General features: G+C 40.0%; 1 protein-coding gene across 7 annotated transcripts in view; it reads left to right on the top strand.

Moving 5' to 3' along the window:
* Window positions 1-23,594, top strand: part of RASAL2 (RAS protein activator like 2) — a 279,543-nt gene that overhangs the window by 205,969 nt on the left and 49,980 nt on the right. For all 7 annotated transcript variants that reach the window (XM_042463810.1, XM_042463808.1, XM_042463809.1 and 4 more), the window contains one exon: window positions 11,205-11,314. In XM_042463810.1, coding sequence (XP_042319744.1) covers window positions 11,205-11,314 — 110 coding nt within the window. The remainder of the gene's footprint in view (window positions 1-11,204; window positions 11,315-23,594) is intronic.

Below are 23,594 nucleotides of genomic sequence, written 5' to 3'. Positions count from 1 at the left end.
GGATGACCCTTTCATGGGGGTCGCCTAAGACCATTGGAAAACATCTACGTATTTAATTACAGTTATGAAGTAGCAATGAAAATAATTTCATGGGTTTGGGTCACCACAACACAAGGAACAGTACTAAAGGGTCGCAGCATTAGGAAGGTTGGGAACCACTGATTTATAGCATACTGAAGGCATAAAGTGGTATAGAAATGCAGCATTAAACTGCTACACTTTGCACTTCTTTTGTTAACCTGTTTTTCTGATTATATCATAATGTGTAACCAGTACAGGAATACATTTTGTAACTGGAGCCAGGGCTCACGCTTGCATTCAACGTCCAGTGGCAAGGACCCAGTCTTCCTTGTCACAGTGTGCTAAGCAGTTTCCTCCTTCCATCTGCAAGCCAGGTAAACTATGTATCTCTGAGCATATGCAGAACACTTACATTAGTCACAGCCAGCTCCCAGACATATCATGCTGGAGGATAGGCTTGGTAGCACCTTACTTGATTTTCCAGCTGATATTGTTCATCCTAAGCACTGACAGTGCAACAAGAGCAGTCTCAGATTCAAATCTTTCAAGCAACCAACAATACTACTCTAGGAAGAAAAAATCCTGATTGACTCTTCCACACATCAGGCATTTGCTTCTCTATGGGCTGTTTAAATGACACACACATCTTAAGAGGCCAGAAGCTGCATCAAAGCTGTGCTCCAGTCCTTAGGACAGGAGCGTGACTTTGGTGTGCCTTCTGGCCTCTTAGGATGCATGGATCGTTTAAACAGTATACCTCCAAAGTAACCTGAAGCAGTTTTATTTTGACCTGTCTGTTCAGACCCTATGTTTCCTTGTATTTTGTTAACCAGATTATACAGTAGCAATTACAGTTATTACTTCTGTTTTCAGAATACAGTGGACCCTTGTTATATGCTGGGGTTTGGTTCCAAGATCCCCTGTGTATAACAAAATCTATGTATGCTCAAGTCCCATTAAATAAAATGACATAGCAAAATAGTGTCCCTTATAAAAAAAATGGAAAATCAAGGTTTGATATTTGAAATTTATACTTTTTTTGAATATTTTCAAACCGTGGATGCTTGAATCCATGTGTAAGAAGGGCCAACTGTACATGTGATCTCTCTCTCTCTCTCTCTCTCTCTCTCTCTCTCTCTCTTATGTGTGTAGATGAAGAATGGTGTAACGTTTGAGCCTTAGGGGCTAAACAGACCAGCATTAAATGCTGGCATCGGGACAGAGTGGGGGCATGGCATTTTGACGCCACACACCCACTGCACAGCAGGTGGCATCACGGCACTCTGTTGGCACAGCGTTTAGACATAATGTGCCAAAGGAGCACCGAAAAGCTGCCGTGGCAAGGGCACCCTTTTGCCGGCGCTAAAAGGAGCAGCATCTGGATGTTCTTTTTAGCGCTGGCAAAGTGTTGGATCGGGGCCGTGGCCCCAATCTAGCGAGGAAAGGGACAGCAGGACGCCGCTCCAAAGGGGCGGTCTGTCGAGCCCCCTAGTTGTAATACCTGAATTCCGTGAGTTGACTATTGTCTTACAGTGTAGGGCCTATATGATTTTATGTATATTCTGCCAGCATTTCATAGCTGAAAACAGAGACCCATGCAGCTAAGCAACATTAGAGTGTGGTGAAAATGGTTTGGCCAGGTGATAAGAGGGCAAGACTTCTTAATAAAGACTGACAGGGAGAACTACTGTTTTAAGCAAATAAACCCTGTCATTTATATACTGAGCTTAGGAAAACTTGAAAAAATACCCTGATCAATGAATACATTATACTGTGTGTGCATACAGCATAATTAGCAATAAACGCATTATATACTACATCATTGTAAAATCAAAATACCTTTATCATTGCCAGCTCAAAATAAATCACAGCTTTCTCTCAGATCCCTGGTCACTGCATGAGCTCTCATTCTGCCCAGGGCATGTTCAGGTCAAATCCCAGCTTCCCCATAACATTCATATGGTCACTTTATGCTACTCATAGACCCTCAGCCTCACCTAATTTACAGGGATGTTGCTGGGATAAAAATACAGGCGGGTGCAAGAAGATAATGTGAAATACTTTTTAGCTCCAAGAGATAAATAGAAGAAAATGCCAGTGACCTTTTCCGGTGTGGATCATCTACACATTTACCTAGGAGTAAGTCTTGCTGAACTAATTGGACCTCACTTTTCCGTAGATGCATTCTGACTGCATTATTATCCTGAATAGAAAATCCTCTGCCAAACACTCTCTTAAGCAACAACTACAAAACCCAGGCAACCAGTAAATCTCATCTGATGCTGGATCTCTACAAGTTACATTTTATTTCCCATGGAATTGTAAAACCCTGTGCACAAATGCATACAGGACAAGTAAGGCAAAGAGAAAGGTATAGAGAAGAAATCCAGTAAAACTAAACCTCAAAATATAAGGTTTATATGCAAATCTCAAAAACAAACAGATCTACAGACAGAATGCACATGGGGAATTTTCTTTTTAAATGCTTCTCTACAATATTTATCCTATTTTAGGGGAATGAAGGAGAAATCCATTAAAAAGGAAAATGTATGTACAGTATCTGTGAGAGAGATTGGAAAAGAGCTTAGTGCACATTTCTAAGTGAGCTGTAATTTGAAGGAAAAGCCTCTCTTTCCTTATGTCAAGGAGCAATTAGAGGGTGTATCCACACTGTAGAAATAATGCAGTTTGACTCCACTTTAAATGTCATGGCTGCATCCCAGAGAATCCTGGGATTTGTAGTTTTGTGAGGCACCAGCACTCTTTGGCAGAGACAGCTAAAGATTTTGTAATCCCAGGATTCCATAGGATGGAGATACAGCACTTAAAGGTTCTGTCAAACTGTATTATTTCTATAGTATAGATGCACTGAGGTCAATATTACACTATTACACTGTTAGAGAGCTATTATCCCACATAGCAGTTAATGGCAGCCTCCTGTGGAACTCAGGTTTGTAGTTTAGTGAGGCTTTAAGAGCTCCCTTGGTGAAAATTTTAAATGCTTTCCCCTAAACTGCAAATCCCAGGATTCCACAGGAGGTAGCCATAGCAGTTAAAGTGGAATCATAGTGCTATAACAGCGTAGTGTGATATTCAGTCCTGAGTCACACAGGTTGTTGAAGGAAGCAAACCTCCCATTCCTCCTCTTGTTATTGCTTAACCCTACTGAAAAAGGCAGGACTCCATCCCTCTCCACTCCTTCTTGCGAAGTTAACTGAATGCAAAGTAACTGAAGAAACATTGGAGTTTGCAGCAGGAAGAGTAGTAATTCAGAGTTCTTTAAGACAGAGCAGAGAAACAAGGAATGCAAAGGACTAGCCATGCCCTGGCTGATCCATGGCTATTATAGGGTATGTATGTGTCAAGCTTTCTGAACTTTTAAATTTAATATTTAAATTTAAATTTTAGGTTCTCTTGTATTATGCTTTTATATTATGAAGCAGATTGACCATCAGAATCTAGCTCTTTATTCAATTGCAGACGTATTTATTAACATTGTTTTAACCTTCCTCTGTATTAAAATTCCTTCCTTTTTTTATTTTAGATTTTAAAAAATGAAGTTTAGAGTGAAAAACTGTTACGTTTTCCTTGTTTTGCTCTTTCAATTTGTGTCCTCCTCAAATATGTGCAAATTCCCTTTTCTCTCTGCCTGCTGTGCATTGATGGGATCATTTTATGGAGTGATTTACAGAGCCTTCTATTAATTTTTTGTCATTTTAGAACTAAGTTGTTATATGTTTTTATGTGTTTATAATTCATATCATTTTGTTCAAATAATGCTGTCATACAGGTATACCTGGTGAGTTTTGATCTATTTTTATTTGCCTTATCAGCTAATATTGCTGGATGCTTTCAGTCCTCTCCCTCCTCCCTATAGTTTTGTAGACTCCCTCAAAGTTGCCAGTGAGCATATTTCTTTTACCTTTCTCTTTGTTCCTGCAATGAAACAGGATAAAGGTCTGTGCTTGTAATTCTTATCCTTGGAAGCAACTCCCCTCCTTATTACAATGGGCCCTTGGTATCTGTTTGGTTTAGTTCCACACCAAATGGATAGCAAAATCTGTGGATGCTCAAGTCCCATTCAGTACACCAGCATAGTAAAATGATGTCTATGCAAGATGACGCTTCACTTTTGGTGATTATATATATATATATATATATATATATATATATATATATATATATATTCAATATTTTCAAACTGTGGATGGTTGAATCAGTGGATAAAGAATCCATGGATACAAAGGGCCACCTGTATTCTACTCTCCGATGCCATTTCCTTGCACCATGACAATTGGTTTCTCTCTCTCCCTGCCCTAATCTATGTCTGTAGGGAACTCAATGTGGTGACCATGAATGCTACTGTGCCCACAAACCTAGGCTGGCGTGCCCTTTATGCTGCTTCCTTCCCCCCCCCATTTGTGCAAGGAGATGGGGTAGTTTCTCTATTCATTTGCACGGGAAGAGCTACCATGCTGGAAGACAGTTGGGGGTGGAAGGGAAGACCATCCCTTCCCGTTATGCGCCCTAGGTAGTTTCTCCGCTGTTGTGCAAATGAATGAAGACTTTGCTCCATTCACTAGTAGTGGCAGTGGTAGAAAAGAGGAGTTGGGGAAGATAATACAATGGCAGAAGGCTCAAACTGTAGAGAGAGGATGTAAAACCAAGGGAGTGTGTGCGCGCGCAAAAGCAGGATAGAGTTGGTAGGGGGAGATCCAGATAAAAGACGTAAATGGGGGGAAGCCAGAGAGGCAGGAGGGAGGACAGTAAGAGATGGGGAGAGAAAGGTGAGGGGTGTGAGGAAGGGAATGAGAGGAAAGAAGAACCAAAGTTGGAAAGGGGGAAAGGGTGCTGAGAAAAGCAAGAAGGGTGTGATGGGGAAGAACCTGCGAGAGAGAAAGGAAAATCCAAACGGGATGGAAGCCCGAGAGTGGAGGAAAGATACTCTGAGAGATGGGAGCCTGGGAGTAGGAAGAGGAACTCAAGACATTGAGGGGACACAGGGCAGGAGGAGAATTGAGAGAGAGAAAAACAAGGGACAGAGAAGGAATACACAATCATGTATGTACCAGCCCAGAAGAGGGGTGGATGGGGTCCATCCAATATTGACATACCTACCAAAAAGTGAATTTGTGCTGTTGCCCAGAATACGCATTAAAATCTCAAGTTGGAAACCTCTGATACCTGTATATAACTCCTATTTTCTTTTCCCTCAGTGGCATCTTCCCCAAATCATTAAAAGTCTTTACTTATCCAGCATGCTCTTCTGCTAAATAGTTTCCTCCTGTTTTAGCACCTCTCATCTTTTTTTAGCATGGCAGGGGGTTGGACTGGATGGCCCTTGTGGTCTCTTCCTACTCTATGATTCTATGATTTAATACTTTGCTGTTGTTTCCTTGTTGCTGGTATCATGGGGGTGGGATACAGTGTTTTTGTGTAAAAATGCTTTTGTTGTAGAACAGTGCTCATGTAAAAAGTAGCATTTTGTGGAGGGAAGTCTTTTGCAGATTTTTTACAACAAAGATCACAAATGCTTTTACTATACTAAACATATTTTCCTATACAGATGTTTTACTACAGACTCATTGTAAACCTCTGGTCTATACAAACATGCATTTCCAGATATTGCCAGATCCCACCTCTCCTCATCCTTTACAATGGCTTGCTAGGTAGTGGTGATGGGACCTGAACTATGACAACATCTGAGGGTCCACCATACACCACCTCAATGAACACATCTTTTAAGAATAATGTCCCCTGAGCTGGACATTTCCCAGCCCACTTTTGCTTTCATTAGAAATCAATTTGAAAATTACACCAAGAGGGAGATCCCCATCCATTAAACAGAGTGAATTGCTTCTCCAGTAGTTGCTTGCTTCTTCCCTCTCTAGTCTTTCCCCCCTTGTATCTATTTGTGCCAGGGGAAGGCAATGGTTAAACTTCCTCTGAACAAATTTTGCCAAGAAAACCCCATGATAGGGTTGCCTTAGGATCGCCATAAGACGGAAATGACTTGAAGGCACACAACAACAAAAAATCTATTTGTCTCTGTTAGATTATGAACACAGAAAATTTACCTTAGACATTTTAAAGATGCTTTATAAGTTCAGTGCTATTGCTACTGCTACCATTACTACTAATGTTTTAATAGTACCAGTGGTGCCAGAGTTAGTGCTCAATAAATCCTTCTCCTTTCTCCCAGCCACATATTAAGATCTTTCTTCCCCCTCCTTTTTGTGTAAACAAGATTTCTCAGGAGCTCTTTCTATCTTCCAAGACCACAATGTGAGATTTACCAACCTTACTGATGCAAACCTGGTCTATGACCACCGAGTCTTCTCTCACATTATTTACCAGCCTATCTGTGATGTATGAAGCCTTCAACCTTCACATCAGGCTGCCATGTTGCATGTCAGTCAACACTGTCATCACTGATACATTTCCTTATGATCAAATCACCAACTCCTCCTACCTGTATAAAAATAAAATCTGTTCCTAAATAAAACAAAACAATGTAAAATGCTGTTTTTAAGCAGCATGTGCATAGCACCGTCTACCCCTGAATTCAGGTTGACTGTTAATTTGGAGAACTGCAGGGAATTTTTCAGTGCAGTTTTGTGCTTGTCCACTTAATAAGTTCCACTGGGTTCCATTGGACTTTATCCCAGGTAGGAGAAGAGTGCTGAGGATACTGTGACCAGCCAAAAAGACAAACAAATGAATCCTTGAGTAGATCAAAACAGAACAACCATCACCCCTGGAAGCCAAGATGATGGAACTGAGGCTGTCATACTTTGGCCACATCATGAGAAGGCATCACTCACTCAAAAAGACATTAATTTTTGGAAACGTGGAGGACAGTAGAAAGAGAGAAAGACTGGACACCAGATGGCTAGATTCAATTAGACATGAATCTACAAGACTTAAGCAAAGCAGTGAAGGATAGCAGGTCTTGAAGATAACTCATCCACAGGGTCACTATAAGACAGGGCTGACTCAAGGGCAGTTAACAAGAACAACAGCAACAACATTTATAGACGGTTCCCACACTGGAAAATTTCAGAGTGGAGCTAATTACAGTCCTCGTCACACAAGTTGATTTTATTTACTTATTACCAAAAATTACGTTACAAATCTATGAATCACGTCCAGAGACACATTTTAGAGAATATTTTATTCATTTTCAGTACTTGAGACATCTTCTGCAACATTTGCGTTGTTGTGTGCCTTCAAATCATTTGTGACATGGCAACCCTAAGGTGAAGCTATCGTGGGGCTGAGAGTGTGTGACTCACCCAAGGTCACCCAGCCATTTTCCATGACCGAGCAGGGAATCAAACCCTGATCTCCAGAGTCCTAGTCCTACACTCAAACCACTAAGCCACGCTGGCCCTCTCTACAAGATTAATTGAAAGTTGTTCATTGGAATAAAAAGCAGAGTGCTACAATAGCCAAGACTAACCATTACAAAGCAGGAAGTTCCCAGCTCATATTTTGCCTCTGCTTTAAATTTAGCACCCCTCCTCTGTAATGTGGGAATAATAACACTGACTTACATTGCATAGTTCTAGTGAGAATTACAAGGTAATGTATGTGAAATGCTTCAAATACTCGGAAGCACTATATTAATGCTAAGGATAATTAGGTCTGTTATTATTCCTTACTGTCACCTTGTTCATGCAATCTCCTATGTACTTTGACCTTCCCTTATATAAATACCTTTATTATTCTAGTTGAGTTCCAACACTGGCCCCAAGAGAGAGCCTAAAGCGTGTATTGATCATCTGCCTTTTAATGGCACTTTTCAAAGGGTCTACTAAACTGTCTGTAAACAGGGCTGGCTTTTTTATGCTGTGCATGGCTACAAATGTGCTGCTCTTAACAAAGTGCTATCTCTTCTTCAGGGACCCTTATTCCAATACTGTCATTCTTATTCTTCAGTTTTTTCAGCATTATTTCATCATTTCCATATCCCTTTATTAATTGTATTAGTTAAAGTGTTGCCTCACTTCGCTTGGCAGTTCTCCAAATCATAGTGTGCTATATCTTCTCAGGTTTATTTAAATCTTTGGATTTGTAAGGGAGTTAATATTTAATTTAATTAAGATATTTAATTTAGTTATTGTCTTCATTTTTACTTCATTTTTTTGTCTCCACGTGCCCTTAAGGTTGCATACAACAATAACATGGTTTTGAAGCAAGATAGTATTTTAATAAAATGAAACACTTAAAACAAACAGCAGTAGCTGGGATTTGAAATCACTTCTTCAGTTTATGATCAGTTGAAGGTGAAGCTTTTGCTTACCTCACCTATGTAAAAATAAATGGGCATCGGCTGGAATTAGGTATTAGGATTGCTCAAGCTTATGGAATCTGTAAACAGAACTCCAGCTATACGCAACAAATGATTAAATTAGTGAAATCCTCCTTGCGCTGCTAATCTTCCCCCCAACAACTGCAAACACAATTGTTTGAACCTACAAGGCTCTCAGTAGTGCCATTCTAGCACAAGAACTGTGTGTATAATACTGTCAGCAAGTTTGAGGGTTTCTTCTATTGCTGCATCTTCATGTGCATATGTTTATATGGCTTATGTAACAATAGATATTAGACTGAAGGAACATTTGTCAGAGGTATGATAAATGATCTGGAGTAGCTTAATTTTACGTCACAAAAATACTATAGCTAAACATCTAGGGAATGGAAATAACAGTGATGGGCTTGAAATAGGTAAATTTAGGAGGGAAAGAGACTACAAAGGATGTAAGTGGTCATAAATACCTAGCTTTGATGAAGCACATATGTAATTCTGGACAGGGCATAGTCATCATTCCTGGCAGTAGTACAGTTATTCCAGAAATAAATGGTTTCTTGAGACAAGGTATTAGGGCAACATCGGCAACAACTACCATCCACAACTTGTATGTGTCCAGACTGCTGGCATAGTTAAGCCCCACTTCTTCATTTTCTCAGTGGGGGGAATTATTTCAGCCAAGTGAAATATTAACTATTCTCTTACTTGAGTACAAGCAGGGACGTAGCTAGGATTTTAGGAAGGGATGGGGCTTGGGTGCGGCAGAGCAGCAGCACACACCATTCATTTTTCTAATGGAAGGGGGGGTCCAGACCCTAAGAATCTCCCCCCCCCTTGGCTACGTCCCTGGTACAAGCCTGAGGTTCTCCCTCCCACCCCACCTAGGGTGTGCATGCTTATATTTGTAGATGTGTTCAAATACTGGAAATCTTTGGGACCATGTGATTTGAAAGCTGTAGGTCATGCCCAACAATTTAAAGTTTTGGGTGTTGTGACATGATTTTGTTTGATAAAGAAAACACTTGTTGGCTATGATTTGCATACCCTTCACTTTAGACCAGAAGTACACCTTCACTGGCTTTGGAGAAGTAAATTAAGCCAAGGACATTTTTTTTGGGGGGGGGATTCATAGAGTAGGCAGAAATCTAGACAGGATAGATTCTGAGTGAGTGAGTTCTAGGCTATATTTCCCTTGTCACATTTCTAATTGAATGAGTGGGTGGGCCCCCTTTTAAAGAGTAGACTCTTGCCCACACTGTGGCCCACCATCGCAATGGTACTCTCTGATAAGCAAGAAGTCTCACTTCTCCCAAGCATACATCTCTGTGTCTGAATTACGCTATTGTGCGGGGACACTTGCACGATAGAATACTTCCCTCAGACATTCCTCGATATACAAAACCAGTGTGTCTTGAAAAGGCTAGGTTAAAACCCTTCACTCAGACATGCTAATCTTCTCTGAGAAGGGATTTTTGGTAATACAAGAGCATGCCATCATGCAAGTCCAAACTGAATCTGGAAACCTAGACGCCAGATTTCAAGTTCACCTGCTGTTTGTTAGATTGAAATTGTAGTATTCATGGCTTCAGTCTCACGCTGGAGTGAAGAGAAATTGTTGGGAGATATTAGAATTCTCCACAATCTTCGTCCACTACCCACTTTTTACTAGTGTTCTTTAATTAGCAATTTTTAATTAGCAATCAAACAACCCAAATGTTAGCTGCTTAAATTAGTGGAGATCCAAGTTAGAGGGGTGCTATTTTGGTCCTGTACAGAATTATAACAGGAATGAAAAGAAGAGTTGAAGAGGGCCTCCTGACAGTAAATGAGAATTTGTGTTGAATTGTAACTTTTCACATGTTTCATTTAGTATCTCAAAAACTCACCTGTGCAGAGATTTGGTAAAATATATATTTATTTCAATAAAACCAATAAATTTTGGCAAGAAGGCAGATACAGTGACCCTTGGTATCCTCTTGAGTTTGGTTCCAGGACCTCTGTGGATACCAAAATTTGTGGCTCCTCGAGTCCCATTATGTACAGTGCTGGAGTAAAATCCTGTTCCTTATATAAATTGGCAAAACAAGGTTTGGTTTTTTGGAGGGGAAAATTCTGGAATATGAATCTGTGGATATGGGGGGGGGCTAACTGTATATTTCATCATGTTGCTCCCACCTCCAGCATGCTTTGAGTTACTGTCACATAGAGCTTATACTTCTGTGTTTGTTTTGCAGATCCCCACATATTTATAGCTTTCTTCCCATTTCATTAAAAGACTTACATTAATTTGTGAATGGTTTATGGCGTTGCTGGGCCTTCTTGGTGACATGAACCTCTTGTTTTTCTTGGATTCTTCCTTGGTAACTTTAAAGCACCAACTGTTCTCTCCTGATTCATTTGGTCACTTTAGATACATTTGCAGAGAAAAGGAGCTGTGATGCCTTTGTCTTATGTCTGAGTAAGGTCACTGTATTTTGCCAGGGAGGGGGGATTGGCATAAAAAAATTGCTACAAATTCTTTCCTCCCTTCACCTTCACTTTAAACTGACCTCAGATATGTTACAGCCCCCATAATCCCATACCTAACATAACTATTGGCCATGCTGCCTTGGTTATCCTAAGAGCTGTGGTCCCCCCACTCCAAATAATCTTTCAGACAGTGGTGGCTGATGGTTTGTATGTCAATGTGATTATATTTTGACTTAGTGAACCTCCCTGGGTCCTGCTTAAAAGAACATTGTGTCACAAAAGAAGTAGCCCATTTATGATCATGAAGACAATCATTATCTAGTAACTAGTTAGAAGGTACTTTAAAAGGAATAATGATGATAAATTGCATTGTTTCTCTTCCTGCTGCTTTCCATTTTAGGGCTTCTTCAGTAAACGGCTTAAAGGTTCAATCAAAAGAACAAAGAGCCAATCAAAATTGGACAGGAACACCAGCTTCCGTCTTCCATCTCTTCGGCCTGCTGATGACAGGTAAGAGTTTTCATGGCGAATAACAAAGGGTAATCATTTTCACTTCCAGATATTTGACATGTTATATTAATCTGTGTATGAGCAGGTATTTCATAAGAAACCACAAAGAAATTGGGTTGCAACTCAGCTCACTTTTGATTTGCTCTCAGAATGCTCAGACATAGCTTGCATTTTTCCAGCCATTTGCAGTATTACAGCCACTTTGAAAACACATGGAAATCTTTTTGATACTTTCCCTTACCCACTTGTGCCAATGGTACAATAGCATGGCCCATTCAATACCATGTAAGTGAGACAGTGTCCCAGAATAGCTTCCAAGAAGTGCAGCTTTGTTAAGTTTGTAGCAGAAAAACAGCAGAGCTTTATGGTACCTTAGATAAACTGATTTATTGTGACATGAGTTTTTGTTTCATGAGTGGATTCAGGTTCCTACACATTTCGAGTGCCACAGATGTTACTGTCTACAAAGAGCTGAAAAATACCAAAGGGTTGACTTGATGAAGGGAGAGATCGTACAGTTACACAGACCCCATGCATCTGAAGAAATAGGCTCAAATCTAGGAAAGCTGATGCTACCAGCTTTTTCTTTTTCAGTGTCTCAAACATGATGCGAGATCCCTTTGCATACTGACTTTCCAGACTGATACGGCTATGTTTTTTGAATTCTTACACAAACCCTGTGTTGTTAAACCTTTAAAGAGGGCTTTTCTTCCATGATCAGTGGAGATCCCTTGCTCAGTTATAGCTGTATTTCCAATTCAGCTAGCTGTTCACCTCATCCCATGAGAAGAAGTCTCAGGTACGGTGCTTTCTGTCTTGAAATTTTCTGTTTGAGATGCACATGATCCAAGTCTTGGCAGCCTTCTTAGGCTTTAGAGTGTTGCATATTTATTTTCATTTTTTCATCAGAGACTGTTTGCTACTGTCATGGCGTGCTTCCTTAATCAATAACACAATCTTTTTTGTTTAGAGAACAGCAGAATAAAATCATGGTGACAGGAAAGCTTTACCAACATCTAACTGTCTTGTTTAATCTGTGATTTATGGAACGCCTGTCCTCTAGATGTGGGTTTCTAGTGGGTGACATTGCTTATCAATATAGTATCATATACACTGCAGTTAAAAAAATTCACCACTCTTGTGGTGGGGCTTATTCTGAACTATTAAGCTCATGAATATGTTTACATCAGAGTGTTAGATCCTAACTGTGAAAACATTTGAAAAAGTCTGGTGATAACTTTATTTTTTTGCAGGGGATGCATTCAGCAAGGAATATAATAGGAAGCTTGTGGCAAAGTACCATGAGATTGAGGGGTCTCCCAAAGATACTCTGCTTTGGGTGTTGATGCTACTTTACAGACCAACATTATCCATAGGTTGTCAGTTTTCAGAAAACAAGGTGACATTGTGAAGTCAAAGGCTTTCACAGCCGCCATTCATATTTTTTGTGGGTTTTATGGGCTATGTGGCCTTGTTCTAGAAGAATTTATTCCTGATGTTTTGCCTGCATGTATGACTAGCATCTTCTGAGCTCAATAAATCCACAAAAAATCATGATGATATTCTTCAACCCCCCCCCACCCCCAACTCACACATATGGAAACAATAGAAATGTAATTAGAAAGTGTTGGTGAGATTCTTGCTCCAGACTAGAAGATGGACCTGTCAGTGGATGAATCATAGAATCACAGGACTGGTTCAGATCCCATCCTTTTCTTCCCAAGGAATGGCAGCAAAGGGTTGTTTTGCTTTTGTTTTTTCTTCCTTTTCCCCCAGTAGTAAATTAATCATTGGAGAAGGTAGCTTGAGCTCGGAGGACCGTCTCAGAAACTGATTTTGCCCTGCAGTGGTTATGGTGAAAACCAATAGAAATCTGAGCCCTCCTTTTATTTTTGAAACAGCCCATAGAAGAGAAACTAACAGGCTAAACAGACTGGCCAAAAGGGCCGGCGTTGTTGTGGAGTGGGGGCATGGTGACTGCACGCCCCAACACCACCCCCAAGCTGTCAAGAAGCCGCTGGGCCGACCAGATGGAGGGTGGATCCATGATGTTTCTTTGGCACAGCGTTTAGACACGCTGTGCTGAAGAAACACAGTGAAAATGCCACGGTGGTGGCAAGGGTGACCTTTGGCCGGCTCCAAAAGGAGTGGCTTTCTGCTGTTTCTTTTGGATCTGGCAAATCGCCAGATTGGGGCTGTAGTATGCAGTTGTTGCAACCCCAATCTGGTGCTCAAAGGGGTGGCGGCAAGCCGCTCCTTTGAGGCCGTCTATTTAAGTCCCTACGTCTTTCCTCCCCTGTCATTGCTTCAGAATCAGAGCGAGGGCTTGCTGTCCCTTTGTCTATAAGAAGGATGAGCAATATGTTTCCCTCTAGATGTTACTAGATTGGAACTCTCATCAGGCCTAGCACATAGCAAGTGGTGATGGATGATGAGAGTTGTAGTTCTACAACACTTCAGTGCCTCCTTGTTCTACAGAATGCCTCTAAAATTAGGAGAGGAGGCTGGCAGGAAAATTCTGTGGAAGCTGCTGCTATGATTAAAAAGCACACAGATAAGTCAGCGACCTAACCAGTCATCCCATTTGGTTCGCTTTAAAAGAAGATCAGGAAGGGAGACAACAGTTCTCCTCTATGCTTAGGATTCATGTCTGCATATTGTTTTCTACTGCTGGGCATATTTCCTGGCAGCGTTATGGAGGCATGGGTGTGCAGCTGCATTCTTAGAAGTTGGGGGTGGTATGAGATCCCTGACCCTCTGCTTTGTTTTCACTTTTTTCCCCTTTCTCATACTGTACTTTCCTCCTATTTGGAGCAAATTTCACTTTACAAAGTATAAGCAACAAAAGGCAGCATCAATCCAGTTGCCTTCACAGCCACAGAAGAGAAAATTTCAGTGAACAGTAGAACTTTTCACCAGAGTAATGGGGTGGGTGGACGTTGAACTGTTTTACAGTACCTGCACAGCTTTCTCGAGCTTAGTCTTTAGTGCAGTGTTTATAATAAAGTTGTTGCCCATTCTGTCAGCGAACTTAATTCAGAAGCACTTCAGAACAAGAAGCAAGTGAAAAATTTGACCAGACGCTTTTATCTTGCAGTCTGACTTTGGCAGAAGAACCTGGTTACCTAAACCTCAGCCAGGAAGCATTAGCAAGAACTCTTTTTATTTATTTCCCTAAGGAATGCATACCCCACCCTGCCAAAGAATTTTCCTATGCACCTTCCCACACCCAGTATATTTAGAGTTACTGGTCTCCCTGTTACAGCTACTACAATATAGCACTTGCTTGTGCCCAAATGAAGTAACTGAGTTCCAACAAATCTCTGCTTGTTTTGGACAATGCTGGAAATCTAGTTTAGATCTCAAGATGCTTTCAGAGTCCCTACCCTGTCAACTCCCTACTTTATCCTTTATCACATGCACAACCCAATAGAAGAACTGGGGATCTTGCTTTTTGTGTGAATGGTTCACTATGCACTTTATTAACCACACTACAGAGAGTGTGGGAAGTGACTTTGAAGCCCCAGACCTACTATTGATAGCAATTCAGGTAGAATCTGAATATTCATGTCATGTCTGAACAGGCTATATACAACCGTGTTTAACATTATGCAAATTAATATGCATGAAAGTACTGTATGCTTGTTTTGCATTAGCCAGCTAAATTTCCAGGCATTATTCTAAACTGATCGTAAATGTTTGCAGTAATGAGGTTGTTTTTCTACAAGGGAGGATTATAATGGCAAATGGGGCAGAGTATGAGTGAAGGAACAGGCATTGGTGTTTCTGTTGCAGGAGGGACTGGGATGCTGACTGGAGACCATGAGAGGCAAATCAGATAAGGCTTTGTGTTTTTTATCTGTTAATGACATACCATAGGGAACTGGACTGTTATCTTACTGAAAAGTAAAAATTTGGCTTGATCATGAAATTTGTTCAGTATTTGGGGGGAGGGGGTTAAAATATAGTAATGAACCATCAGATAATGTAATAAATGATAGTAACTCTATTTCAAATGACTTTCAAATGACATTTGACACCTTTAGGCACAACCCAGCCCTAACAGATGTTCATCACACTTATGCAAAATGTAGGAACTGGAGAAGCCAGATGACTTTTTAAGTTATTTCCAGTGTTGCCTGAGCCTTTTAAAACTCATTAGTGCTTGGGAGAAATAAAAATAAAGGGTACAAGTATAATAATGTGAGTGGCCCACTACAAATAGCTTAATCCTGTGAGACAATCTGGCTATTTAAATCTGTGTTCTTTGTAGTGTAACAGCTGGTGGTCGAACTTACTGAGCTTTTCTCCTATCAGCAAGCAGGAGGGTTTTAGCTCATAGATATGAGTAACATGATAGAAAGGAGCTTTTGCAGAAGTCATTAGGGTTGGAGCTCTGACGTAAGGAATGCACATTCCTTCCCAGAACATCTTGTTTAGCCTAGTGCCTTTATCATGTTTAATATTAAATCATGTATCTGTGACTCCTTTCAAATCTTCATTTTAATGTTAAAAATAGTTTGTCTTCCATTTCTGTAATTTTATAACTTTTATGCTGTTTTTTGAACCAATACAGTTTACACACCCTTTAAAGGATGAAAGTCATACCTTTGCAGTGCTTTGCCAGATGTTTCATTCTGCTTGATTTTGCCTTTTCTCTTGCCGAACATTCTCACCGGTGGTCATCCCCAGATAAGGCTAACATTATTTCAGCCTCCATAACTGTTATAACAAAGCAAAGTTATCTGAGTGCTTATATTTAAAAGCCCCGAATATTTCACATCAATGGTCTTTTAAAATCTATAATAACTTTTTTAAAAAGGGCTCACTGAAGATACAAAAGTATATGATGATGGTTTTATGCAAGCTGTGGTACGAGATGTGAAGGCATCACTGCAATTCTTGGACAGGTTTTCCTTTTCTTTGTTATTTTTTATGAGAATGAATTTTTTATACCAGTTTAGCAGGATGGAGGACTAGATGGAGGACAAAATAATGTTCTTATTGGGTTGATTTTTCCCTCAGTTTTTATCTTTATTTTTTAAATAGTTGAGCAGGAGTACCAAGTGCTGTTATCTAGAGGAAGTAACTTGTAAAGATACCTCTGAGTATTCCTTGTCAAAGAAAGCCCTATCACCATAGTTAAAGGCACATACACACCCACACAAAGACCTTGCCCACCCTCCCCACCCCAAAAGCTTACCAACAGGTTATACGCTCTGCAGAAGCAATCCAGTTTGACACCACTTTAACTGCCATGGATCAGTGCTATGGAATTTCAGATTTTGTAGTTTGTTGGGACACCAGAGCTCTCTGACAGAGAAAGTTAAATATCTTAGAGAACTACAGTTCCCAAAGTTTCATAGCATTGAGCCTTGGCAGTTAAAGTGGTGTCAGACTGGATTATTTCTGCAATTCAAATGCAGCCTAAGAACTTCCTTATAGTTCAGGTGTTCCTTACTATTTGGGACATTTTAGCATCATTTGTAACAAAAATTAAAATTTTGAAATAATAAATCTTTTCACTATTTTCTGAATAAACTATTCTTCTCATATGATACTTTTATGCCATGATACTTTTTTGACTTTCAGTCCATAAAGTGTGCTAATACAGTGGATCCTTGTTATACGCTGGGGTTTGGTTCCAAGATCCCCGTGTATAACAAAATCTATGTATGCTCAGTCCCATTAAGCATAATGACATAGCAAAATGGTGTCCCTAATAAAAAATGGAACATCAAGGTAAATTTATACTTTTTTGGAACATTTTCAAACCGTGTATGCTTGAATCCGTGTATAAAAAAATCCGTGTATAAGAAAGGCTGACTGTATTACATTTTTCAATTTTTCCAGAACTTTCGAAGAGGAGGAAAAAAATCTATTTTTCGGGGGGAGGGAATGCATATAAAAATGGTGTGGGGGGATTTCCCTGTAGCTTCAAAAATTTCTGGAAATGTTACCACTCTAGGGAAGTAACAAAGAAATTCAGGTTTTTGTCATGCCCTTTCTCATAAGCAGTATCCTTTGACTCCATATTAAATAACAGTTTGGGATACTTTGAAATGAAATTTGTATTACTGGCTTTTTTATATCAAATTGAAGAACCACCAAGCTACCATAGAAGCTGAACAATGAGGACTGATAATATTGATGGGTAAAAGCAAGACAGTTCTGTTTGGATAGAGACATAGATTTGTGAAGTCCTTATCTAACAGTGTCAACAACTACTCCAGCTTTTCCACTGGTACCAATAAACCAGTATTCTTAACACCACTCCTGTGTTATCCATCCACATCAAGTCTGGTCTGCAGCTGTTTGTCTGGAGAGCAATCTGCTGTTCAGGTTGCAAAGTGCTGTGCTAGTTGCTTGAAAAAGTGTCTTCTCTTTGGAAATAAATTGATGGGCATTTGTGGAAATGGCTTGCAACCTGGGAAGCTCCTCTTGCTGAAGAGACTGAATGTTTAATGAAGTCTTGGCGGCATTAATAGTCTGATCTCCTTTTAATGCACCCATCAGACCAATTCCTTAGCTACCTCTACTCCATATATTGTTGTTGAAACAAAACTCTTTTTACTTTGTGTCTCAGTGTCTGGCAGTAAAATGGAACATGCTGATCATTTGTATTATATATCTGCTGCTATGTTGGTCCCAGTAAACGGGAGACTATATATACAGTTCATTCTTTTCCAGATGGTCCACCATCCATTGACAGATTTAAGTATTCTGTGTACAATTCATCTTACAATTCAAGAAGCCTCTGTGTTTATGTACAAGATACCTCTCCTTTCTTTGTTTTATTTCCTACAAGCCTCAGCTGAGGTACCAGATTAAAAAGCACAAAATAGTCTTCATAATTGCTTTCTTTAACACATTTGAATTATTTGATTCCAGGCCAGTTTCAGGAAGACTGTTCCATAAATTAACACTCCTAATACTTAAGAAATTGTTCTTCTTGATGTTGTGGTTGTTGTTTTTGTTGTGTGCCTCCAAGTTATTTCCAATTTACGGCTACCCTAAGGTCAACATATTGTGGGGTTTTCATGGCAAGTGTCTTCAGAAGGGGTTTGCCATTGCCATCCTCTGAGGCTGAGAGAGTGTGACTTGGTTTCTATGGCTGGTCTCCAAAGTCATAGTCCAACGCTCAAGCCATTATACCATCTACTTAAGAAACATGCTAGCAATTTTCTATCTAAACTTGTTAATGTCCAGTTGGCAGCAATTCATTCTAGTACCAAGAGTCAGTTTTAACTTTTTTTTTCTGCATGAAGAAATCATCTATTAGATGGATCTTTTAAGAAACAAACAAAAATCCATATTCTACAAATTGCTCACGTATATTCTGATTTACTTACTGGACATATTTGTATGCCAGTCATACAATGTGGATTTCCTGGATAGAGAAACTAGATTTACTGAATACAAACATTTTCAATTTTAATTTTCCAGAAAACTAAAGTGCAAAATAATTGAATTTCCATACTCCATGCACTCTCGACCTTGGTTTCTGTCCAAAGCAAATGGGTTGAGGGGGGAGCGATGCTAATCTGTCACAGCAAAAGCAAGATCTGTGTGGCACCTTAAGGACTAACCAGTTTTTTTCTGATAAAAGGTTGTGTGGACTGCAGGTTGCATCAGTTGCTGGGAATTTTGCTCCACCTGGCAGATCATTATATACATGGTCAGGTGAGGATGTGAATGGGTGCAGATATAATCAGTGGGCTAAGTAAGAAATTTGTCATGAACCAGCAAGCATGTTAATGTACACTGTCCAGTCACTCCCAGTTGGCTTCTCATGCCCATGTGGTTTGTTTATCAATACAGTATATCCAAACAGAGATACTTGGCTTGTCTCATAGTGATTTCACTTCTAGTTCATTCGGACAGCAGGAAAGAGGTTTGTACCGCTGTGCTGTAGAGGACTGTCATTGTACACAGGTGCTGGTGTCGTTCCTGGACCCTGTACCCATGCTGTGTTTGGATGACTGAGGGATACAGTGGTCAGTAGTGCTTTGGTGGCCAAATTTGATAGAAGCTCACATAGGAGAAGTGTGCTCTCCTTTATAAAAACTTTGTTTTTGTTTTTGACTTGGAGTGAGCAGCTGTTCCAGCTATTTGCGTATCACAAACACTTTCCTATGCCGTTTCCAATGTCTTAGAAATCCCTCTGCTATTCCAAATGCCTCTCCGTAGAGTCTACTGTAAATTATGCTCCCAATATGCCACTAAGTCTGATGCTACCTGACATGCTTCAGCTTGTGCCTTGGGCACATTTTGAATTGTCTTCTATTTGGTGAAGGATTTTTTTCTGAGACGCCCAAGGTCATATATAGCCCCAGTGTACTGAAGTACTCACAGTATTTTTTTCCTATGTTTGGTTGTTGTCTTTTGCATTATTTTTATCATTTCAACACATATACAGTCTATGCACACTATTAAGGATGTTAAAATAAGAAGAAAGTACAGGGTCCAAGAATGACACCAGCACTTGTGTACAATGAGCTTTAATAGTGTGGAATAATTAACAAACAAGGCAGAGTTCCCATAATAACAAATGTAGTTAGTATTTGGGAAGAGAACAGTTTGATATTGCCATTTAGGGGCCAGAGACTGCTTCTCTTTTTCCTAACCAAGCCCATAATCCTTCCCCTTGGTTTTGTTTGTCACAGAGGGAGAGAGGGGATGGTGAGTTGCATATGTTGTCAGTAGTTGCAGTTAAAGCTCTGTGGACAGCTGGGAGGGTTTTGCCCTCTTGGGATTTACTGCCACGTGGGAATCCTCCTGATTTAGTAAAAATCATTTTATGGCATTATCAGACAGCTGTAAAGTGTCAGAGGATTCTTTTCCTGCTTCCCGAGAATGGCCTCTTCTGTGCTCCTGGGTATCAAGTAGCCATGGCTTTGGGGTTTGTGGTGAAGCGGTACCGCTGTGCACATGCCAGTTCCTTCTACTTTAGGTGGGTCTTTTCTTTCTAAATGTCATTCTTGAACTACAGAGCATAGTGTCAAGCCAGCTTAACAAACAAAGTGATTCTTGCAGGCTTTTCTCTTTCTGTTACTTGTCTCATTTGCAATCCTAGTTTACAGAAGACAATAACATTGAAGAGGGTTGATTTGATGCTATTTGAGTGGGAGCGATAGGCATCGGCTGGTGCTTTGTCTCACATCGGAATTTGCCTCCCATTCAGCATATGCTATTGCTCACCTTAGCGTTTGCATGTACACACAAGGGAGAATGTTGTTTTCCTTATTTAATGAGTACTTCTTTCATTCTGTCTTAAAGACAGACATCCAGGTAGTAGCTGTCCTTAAAACTGTATAAAGAAATATGTGTGGGTTGTGATATTGCTTGGCTGTAGCAGAGAATGCCTCTGAATAAGAATACCTCTGAATGAACATAGTACAGTATATTCAATACAAATGAGCATATTTCTATTCTGGCACTACATTTTTCTGTATCTTTCAGTAGTAATAATAATATTTATTTATTTATACCCCGCTCTTCAGCCAAGGCTATCAAAGCGGCTTACAATTTGTTAATTAGACTGTATATGTGTGATTCCTGAGATTATTAAAATATATGTTATCTTCCTGGGAGAGTGTCTGAATTTCGCTCTGGAGTTTGTGGGTGTTTGCTGCAAAACTGATGTAGATGCAGCAGTTCTTATGTTTAATTTGTCTTTGAGAACAACCACCATGTGGAGCAGCTCTGAGTATCTTTTTGGTTCTGCTGTCACGCTTGGCTAGCTGCTTTCCTAAACAAAAGTTGTACTTGTGAGGAGTTCTGTACCTTTACAAATATTTTCTTGTCAGGAGCTGTTCTGTTCTCGCTGATATTTGAGTTAGACTACATTTCCATAACATGTCACACGTTTCCAGGCATGCAGGGTGGGGGATCCCAGCCTACGAAATACCCTTCCATAAATAGTTGCAATATGATAGAGGGAACCCATCCCTTTAGCAGAAACTAGGACTGAAAGTCTGATACTGTACTGAAGTCTTGTCTGGTGTCTCTGTTTAATGGGTAGCAATCTGTATTAAGTGTGTCCACCAAGGACAACTGCAATGAAACATGCCAATCATAAGCAATGAATCTGAGGTCTTTAACTAAAGCTTTGTTTTTAAAGTAGGTTTGTCTCTCTCAAGTAAACTTAGGCTGACACAGATTGAAAATGAGTAGAATTCAGGTGTAAGTTAATAACATAGTGCAAACAGATTTCACATATTTAAAATGTCTTTTTCATTGAAGCAGATATTTTTTTCAAGCAGAAAGTTTCACTCCAGCCTGAAATAGCAACTTCTTAAGTGAAAATTGAACCTTGGAAAAGCTCTGCATCCCAGTCTCTAGTTTTTGCCAAATGGGCCTTTATGAGTCCCACTTTGCAGATACGTAAACTGAAAGTGAGAGATAAATTTGCCCATGGTTTAACAAGTTCATAAACCAAGCTGAGATTTGAATCTAATTGTATCATATTTTCTGCCTGCTAATTTATACTTACCAAGGATACACCAAAATACATTACGAAACATAAGAGTATAACTACATCTCTAATAAGAGAGGAGCTAAAAGAACAGTGTTCAGCATTTTTAATTAGATTGTTAAATCCAAGAAGAACCTACCTGTGTCAACTAATGCAGCCTATCATTAACTTCCTCTGATTCTTCTTATAATAAATGGTGAATGAACTAGATTGTGTGTGTTTTTTTATTACTGTGCTAGTACCTATGTTGTGTTTGCTTCTGAGCAGTTTCCAACCCTTATGAATTATTTTTAAGAGCAAATTGCCCACCCCACACAGTAATGGCAGTAAATTGAAACATGCACTTTGGAGTCTGGCTTTTAAATAGGTCAGAAGCAGCAGGAGAGCTTCAGAAGCAGAGAGCAATTTGATTTTTAACCCTTCCCCATCCCTATTCTTCAATTGCTGGCTTAGGCCTTTGGAACAACTAAAAAACCAGTATCTTTTCCAGGGCTGGGGAGAAGTGATTTTGAGGTTACTCCTTGTCCTGCTCCGGAGTAAGATGTTACATCTACTCCTGTAAAAACCTTTACTCCTTACTCCTACTCCCCAGCCCTAGGGAAAAGCCCTGGTTGCTTTGCAAGGCTGGTGTGCATGTGTTACAAATATATTTTGTTACTCTTTATTCCTACACCTGTAAAAACCTCTTAGTCCTCACTCCTACTCTTCAGCCCTGATCTTTTCAAATGAAGACCTTCCTGAAACTGAACAGTGACAGTCTATGGTGTATGGAAATTAGAAAACATATGTTCTGGAAAACTGAGATCTGTGATGTTGGCTACATTGATAGCTGGTAAGGCAGTTCACTAGGAGAAACACTCGACCACAAATCAGAAACGTAGAGGAGGAGCATGTTCACCCTCCTCTGTTGGGATGTTGCAGCAGGCTGCATGGTTCTGGAGTAGATCATGGCCTCTGCTAATGTCAAAAGTCTGATTTTCCAGTACTGGGCACTTGTCCATTCTGCTGCCCTGCCTTCTGCTGCCATTTTTGGATGCTGAAAGATAAGGGCAGGAATACCTCCATCACCACCCAACCATGGTAATGGGATTCTACTTCTGTGTTAAGAGTCTTAACCTATTCTCTGCCTCACTTTCTGGTACCTGCTTGACACCACCATATTGCACTGGTAAATTTCTAAATTTCCTTCTGTGAAGGAAAGAAGTGTATTGTGCTCTATTTCGGGTACCAAGGAGAAGGTTAATTGTCCAGGTTAAATGTAATTGAAATACGGATTTGGGTGGTTAGTGGAGCTGTTGAGAAGAAACAGCTTTGTGCAAACACCTTAACACACACCCCGCAGCTTCTCTGTCACCCTTTCCATGCCTGCATGATCTTCCTGTTTACCGTAATCCTGCTTCCCTGTGATTAACTGCCATCTTCACTGAGACACTAAGCGCCACTCATTTTTCCAATACCTTCCCCTCTAATACGGGAAAGGCTCTTTTAATCTACCATCATTGCTGGTCATTAGAAAACAAGTGGAGTGGCTTTGAGTTATTATCTCTGTGCTCAAAGCTAGAGGGGTTGGGCAAATTGCCTCCTTGTTAATTGCAGCACAGGGATATCAGATAAGTTCTCTGTTTTGTGGTACAATTAAATTATTATTTTTTTCTAGAAAAGCAACTCTTTTCATCTAACCATTAATTTATGATGTTGAAGAGCTTGTTGACTAATAGCCCATTTCCAGTTTTGGGAGAAAAGTGGTGCACAAATAAATACATTTAATAACAATGCCAGCAACAGCACTTGCAGCAAACTCCT

This window comes from Sceloporus undulatus, chromosome 4 (genome assembly GCF_019175285.1).
Source record: "Sceloporus undulatus isolate JIND9_A2432 ecotype Alabama chromosome 4, SceUnd_v1.1, whole genome shotgun sequence".
NCBI classification, from domain to species: domain Eukaryota; kingdom Metazoa; phylum Chordata; class Lepidosauria; order Squamata; family Phrynosomatidae; genus Sceloporus; species Sceloporus undulatus.
Note: the sequence above shows the minus strand (reverse complement) of the source record. Positions and strands in the feature narration are given on the sequence as shown.